Genomic DNA, 6,917 nt, shown 5'->3' with positions numbered 1-6,917 from the left:
ACTTATTGCATTCGTATTAGTTGTTGCACTTACTGTATTTGTATCAGTTCGCTGCACTTATTGAATTTGTATTTGTTTACTGCACTTATCCTATTCGTAGTAGTTTGTAGCACTTACTATATTCGGATTAGTCTGTTGCAATTATTGTTTTCGTAGTAATCTGCCTCTGCACTATACTTTTGCTCTGGTTTATGCTTTGAGATGCTTGTTTAAGAAAGGAGATGCACTTATGACTTCTGGTGACTAGTAGTTCTCTTGAATACCTATGTTGAATACACTTCCTGTAAGTCGCTTTGGATAAAAGCGTCTGCTAAATGACTGTAATGTAATGTAATGTAATGTAATGTAATGTAATGTAAGATAAGATAAGATAATCCTTTATTAGTCCCGCATTTGCAGGCTTACAGCAGAGTAGAGTAAAGTGCACACAAGAGACATAGTAGAAGAAGACAAGCTAAAAAATGAAAAATAAAATAAAACAAGTATTATAAATAAGCAATAAAAAAAAACAGTAGAAAAAATACTGTATTTACCTGAAATATTATATTTACAGACAGAGAAAAAAAACTATTCTAACTATTTCTAACTTTTTTAACTATTATTGCACAGTGTAATGTGTAATGTATTGCACATATTTAAGTGTGAATGACAAATGTATGAACTAATCACTGGAGTGCCCCCTTTAAGATAAGAGATAAGATAAGATAAGATAAGATAATCCTTTATTTGCAGGCTTACAGCAGCGTAGAGTAAAGTGCACACAAGAGACATAGTAGAAGAAGACAAGCTAAAAAATGAAAAATAAAACAAGTATTATAAATAAGCAATAAAAAACAGTAGAAAAAACAACAATAACTGAAATATTATATTTACAGACAGAGAAAAAAAACTATTCTAACTATTTCTAACTTTTTTAACTATTATTGCACAGTGTAATGTGTAATGTATTGCACATATTTAAGTGTGAATGACAAATGTATGAACTAATGTTGATATAATTTCCTCTCCTCCGACTCGCATGACGTCATCTCACACAGCGTCTGTCTTTCCACAGAGAAGGAGGAGAGGCCGCGCATGCGCAGAAGCCTTCGGGTGAGGAGAGAAAAACGTCATCACGGACCGGTGCAGCAGCAGCAGCAGCAGCAGCACTGAACGTGAAGCAACACCACCGCCTTTTTCCAGCCAGCATCTTCCACCGACTCAGGCTTGTCCTCCGGTGTCCAGAGTTTCCTCCTCTTCCTCCTCTTCCTCAAAATGTCCGTTGGCAGTGACTTTGGAAACCCTCTAAGAAAATTCAAACTCGTCTTTCTGGGGGAGCAGAGCGGTAAGACGTGTTTCACATTCTCCCCCCGAGAAGTTCAGCTTTGGTCGCTGGTCAAGTTGAAAAAAACCCAACATGTGTTCAATGGTGAAGTGTGTGTTCAGTTTGTGAGAGTGAGGGCGTTATTTTAACCAAATCAGCAGCCTGTAAGTCTCCACACAATGGACCAGACTGTGTGTGTGTGTGTGAGAGAATCGTACCCTGCAGTTAAGTTTAACAGTGATTTTATTACACAGGCTCTAATGCAGATTTAATGTCGTTTAAAGCAGCTATTAGTTTTGAAACGCCCACAGACTGGCTGTTGTCATCGTCGGTAAATGAGAGTGAATATCTGCTCATCCTCGGATGACACAGGTTGGTAAATATGTGTGTGTGTGTGTGTGGAGACACACCCAGGTTGTCAGAGGCGATGAGATAACTTGTGTGGCTGCAGTCTCTGTCCTGGTGTTGTTCCAGTCTACATGCTGAGGCTGACTAAGTTTGTGCTTTTTGCATGATAAATTGTTCCACTGATTATTATTTTAGCATAAGATCTGCATGAGTCACATTAAGGCATTTTATATGACATCGTGTGGAGACTCATCTCTGATTTATCTGTGCCTCCATCCCAATTTTTTACTCACCCACACCCTCAGACATTCAGAAGCTTCTCCTTTTTTTCCTTTTTTTTTTTTTTTGAGGTTTCAATGTGGCGACTAAATAGTTTCTCCAGAGATTACATAGAGCTGGTTTACACATGATTTGAATCTTTTAGGTTTAATAATAATAATAATAATTGATTGTACTTGTATAGCGCTTTTCTAGTCTTCCGACCACTCAAAGCGCTTTGACATTACCAATCAATCACCCATTCACACCCATTCATACACTGATGACAGGAGCCACCATGCAAGGTGCCACCTGCACATCAGAACCCTAACTAACATTCATACACATACATACACCACAGGAACAGCCTGCGGGAGCAATTTGGGGTTAAGTGTCTTGCCCAAGGACACACCGGCATGGACTGCCGGAGCCAGGGATCGAACCGCCGATCCTCTGATTGGAGGACGACCCTGCTCTCCACTGAGCCACAGCCACAGCCGCCCGTTTAAGTTGTCTTTTGAACGGGGCAGGTCTGTTTATTGTCTATAACTCAGAGGACTGGAGCAGCCAACTGAACCACATCAGTCATGGTTTAGTCCTTCAGTTGGTCCTATTGATCGTCCAGTATAGTGGGCTCACGCATTACATAGTATATTTTCTTCCTTTTACAACAGCCTAGCATACTTATTGTCTAAATTATAGTATTTTGTCTAATATCTGGATTATCACTGAACACTGAGATGCATTAACAATCAGAAATCCTGAGAATGCATACAGACAACAAATGTTGACCTGCAGTGCTTCTGGTTAAGACTAGTGCTGAAATATTTAGTCGATTAAAGGATAAGCTTCACAACAACCCTTTCTTTATGTTTTATATCATTGCAAATGGAACATCTTTCGTTTTGGACTGTTGGGTCAGGAAAACAATTATTGGAGGCATGAAATAGGGCTTTGGGCAACCGTGATGCTCATTGTTTTTACCATTTTCTAACATTTTGTAGATTAAACAATAATCAGTTAATAAAAGTTAGCCTTACTTTCATCTCTAAATGAAAGGAAATTAGATCGAGTATATATAATCGTATACAAACATGGGCCTGTTGTTTGGCTTGACTCTTGGGCAGCTTTATGATATTAAGTGCCAAGCAACAAGCCAAAGGGGATTTGGCTGCACAAACATAAATTAGGGAGTGCACTGTATTCACCAGACCACAAGGCTGGCTGAACGCTTTGACATTGTAACGACCAAACTGAAGAGACATCATTTCATCTCTATTGGCTTTATAGATCTTCATTATTGTTTAATTATTTGTGAGTGTGTGTGTGTGTTATGTAAAGCTTTATTTCACTTCAAATACCAATTTTCATCGTCTTTGTTATGATTTTAAATGCTGAATGAGCAACTGGTAGTAATATAATAACAGAGGCATCTGGTTTTATGCTAGACAAAGGTTTATTGTGCTGTTAAGGTTTGCTGCAGCTCTCTTTTTTTTCCCTTTTCTCAGTGATGTTGTTCTCCTTGTTTACCAGTTTTATTGTGCAGAGCATTACAGGATATATTATAATATATAAAATAATTACAGGTGTGTGTGTGACATGTATGAACATAAATTGGTTCTAACTGATTCCTCATCAATGAATCTTTTCCCATCATAACTGTGGGCAGCTAAGTATTTACATTACATAATGGTGCAACTCGTTAGTTATGGCTAATTAAAATCTGACATTAAAATATATTTCCTTTTGGATGTCGTTTTCTTTCATTGGCAAAAGAGAATTTGTGTTGAGTGTCACAGACCACAGAATCAGTGTTTCTCATAATTCCTGCTGACATCACCACTGCATGGTAATTATACTGACGGATGCAAAGTTTTATCAGCGAGATAAAACCCTTTGGCCTGATATAATCTGTGAGCGTCGGGTTCAATAGAGTAAGATGCCGTGGTTGGCCTCATTCTGTAGTGTCTTTGGTTAAAATGGACTGAACCTTTAAGCCACCGGAGACCCTACCGGTCTGCAGTGACGGGTCCCAGCCAGTCTGGAGGAGTGAAGTCTGTGCCTGTTATCGGAGCGCGGGGGATTTTATTTGTCAACCAGCGCTCATCCAGACAGCGGCGGCGACCTCGTGTTTTGATTGGGTCGTCCTCAGTAGGAGCGTGTCTCTCTGACATGTCTGCTATAATTGCAGCTGGTGCCCAGGCGGGCGTGAATCCCGTCAGCGCTGTCACTATCATTTATTAATGTACACGACTGGACTCAAGTATGTCAGGAACGGGGCACGAGCACCGAGGCTGCGGTTTGAAAAGACCACTTTCTCGCTTGATAGTTCCTGTGTACAGTGAAGACCCACAATGGTGGAAGTGTCTGAAAAATGTGTGTCTATAAAGAAAACGATGGCAACGCTGTTCTGTTTTTCATAAAAGAATCCGCTAACGTCAGAGAGGTGGGTGGAAGCAGGCAGAATGTTAAATGAGCTGTCAGGAAGTCTCTCCTCCTGCATACTTCTCCTGGTGTTTTCTACACCGCCTGTACAAAGATTTTTTCCTGAACAAAGCCGAAGCCTTAAAGAAGGCCAATCAGTCTGGTGTGCCCACGCTCCTGGTGGAAACGGCATTTTGCAAGTACCAGCCACGGGGCAATCAACCAGTTCATTGTTGGAACACCTCAGATTACTGCTGTGCTTTTATTGAGTCATAGATATTTACCCACAAACACGCGTTCAAAGGAGCCATAACTGCATGGTGCTTTTGTGAAAAGCTAATTGTTTGGAGGTAATCCACTGCTTGCATGCTGCATTTCACCTCAGACAAGCAGATGGGAATGCATTTGCTAGATGCATCTGCATGGCTGCCATCAGATTTTGCTCACTGAATCAAAATGTCATCTCCCATCTTTCACCGCACAGAGATTGCCATCGCACAAACCAGAGCTGGCTTCAGAAATACTGCTGAATCACCAGACCGATATGCTTCAAAGTGAAGGTTTGGTTGGTTGTCGGAGGCATCAATCACCGTGTCTTGAGGGAACGGCTTTCTAAGCAAATGAAACTTGAGTTTGTGGCTTGCAGGGAGCAGCCGACGCATTTCCTCACTGAGGCTGTTTAACCGCAGGTGCAGATGTAGATACCTGATAGTACAGATTTACCCACGCACACGCACATCAATAACATGCAGCCTTTTTTGTTGTACAATGATAAGCAGAATTACTGTTGCAAACAGATGCCACACTTCTGTCTGGATTGGTATACACCACCTTAGACTGGAATGTGAGCAGGAGGTAGTGCAGCAGAATAATCTTTCAGTTTTACTGGATGCATTTCCATCTGGTTACATGTTTGGTTCATTATAGGTGAGTGTGATTTCAAAATGATGTCTTAAAACTCCTCCTCCTTGAGGTTTAGATAACGTGTGGAGGCTGTGTGTGCAACTCGTTTCCTGTCAGGAACCGAGACAATGATTCAATGATGAGAATATGTTACTGGTGTGAATCAGAGGAGGTTGGAGATATTTTTCATGTAGGTTGGTTTGTTTCATTTGCTTTGTCCTTTTCTGTTTCTATTTCCTGTTCTGATTTGTACACCTATGCTTATGTAAAATGTCTCTAGCTCATGATCAAAAGTAATTTAACCATTCAGAAATCTTCCTGAAAGGACTGCTTGCTCTATTTTCTTTACTGCAGTGCTGTTAGTCGATCATAGATGAAGTGCTATCAAAAGCAAGGGGATGCCATTGACCTTCACATGCCAGCAAGTGAACTATTTACATTTGAATAACATTCCTATTTATATTACAATTTTGCCAACTTTTAATTCTCAGACTTGTTTGACTTATCATAAGTTCCCACAACAACAAAAAGTAAATGCCAGCAGTTGTGTAGGTGCATGTTTTTCCCAGCTGCAGTACCAAATTGAACTTGGTGTTTTGCTATGTGATAAATGAACCAGGATGATATGAAGCCACACCCAAGAAACAACACATTTCAAAAGAACTGCCGTAAGGGTTTTGGATATTCTATTCTAGAAAACATCATTCTGAAAATGAGTCCAATCTAAATCTTTCCTTGTTGTGCCAGAGCTTGTATTTGTGTGGAGAGAGAGTTTGACGAGTGGAACAGTTGAGTTCAGCTGGCTATGCTTTGCCGAGTGGGTCAGGTCACATGGCTTGACTGGTGAGCTGTCTTCTGCTGAGCCTTTATTAGCCCCTCTTCAGCAATGACAAACCTTTTTTCTTATTAATGCAATATTTAAATGAAAGGGTGCTAGCTATTAATACGTACATGTTGAATCTTAATTATACCTTCTTAATATCTGTTCTTTCCAGGGTCTGGTTGTCCCAACATCCTTACTTTCCACTTCAAGTGTAACTTCAGGTTTGATAAAGTGGGCTGAGAGCCGAAACCACTCCCTTCTAGCAGCATTGATAAATATGACAGCCAGACCTTATGACCACCAGCTTCAGTAGGTTGGGAAATAGGGATATGGCATGGGGCACTGAGTTTGATGGATTTACTGTTTGTCAGACCTCAAATAAGACAATTAAAAAACAAGCAGCCCCTCTGCCTCACTCCGTGCCTATGGGAGATTACTTTGCCGGGGCTGCTAGCTAACTAGCCAGCTGCTACATGAGCTGCTGTGCCAAACAGAGGTTACTGAAAAAGAGATAGAAGCTGTGGGGGGGGGGGTTGATTGAAGGAATTTAACATATCAGAATTCATGACGGTTGACTCCATCTGAGAATTGGCTTGGCAAAATAGGGGCTGATTTAAAACAGTAGGTGGTGTTCTGGGCCATTTTCAACCATGAAATGCAGATTTTTTTTTTATTAACACCAGCATTGAGTTCTTCACAGTACAGTCCTATCGTTTAGTTTAAAGCTTAAAACCAATTTTAGCTGTGAAGTTACTCTTTAAACTGAAACCTGTAGCCAATCCAACAAGGTGTGAATAAAACTGAGTGACCAGACCTTCAGCTTGAATGACTTCTCTTGAATACGGGATCAACGATATG

At 40.5% G+C, this 6,917-nt stretch overlaps 1 protein-coding gene across 1 annotated transcript in view; it reads left to right on the top strand.

Moving 5' to 3' along the window:
* The first annotated feature begins 989 nt into the window (after positions 1-989).
* The window catches only part of rab6ba (RAB6B, member RAS oncogene family a), a 49,469-nt gene continuing 43,541 nt past the window's right edge, over positions 990-6,917 (top strand). The window contains exon 1 of the mRNA XM_054602603.1: positions 990-1,324. Within this exon, the coding sequence (XP_054458578.1) occupies positions 1,255-1,324 (70 nt within the window). The 5' untranslated portion in view covers positions 990-1,254. The remainder of the gene's footprint in view (positions 1,325-6,917) is intronic.

Source organism: Anoplopoma fimbria, chromosome 8 (genome assembly GCF_027596085.1).
Source record: "Anoplopoma fimbria isolate UVic2021 breed Golden Eagle Sablefish chromosome 8, Afim_UVic_2022, whole genome shotgun sequence".
Taxonomy (NCBI): domain Eukaryota; kingdom Metazoa; phylum Chordata; class Actinopteri; order Perciformes; family Anoplopomatidae; genus Anoplopoma; species Anoplopoma fimbria.
Note: the sequence above shows the minus strand (reverse complement) of the source record. Positions and strands in the feature narration are given on the sequence as shown.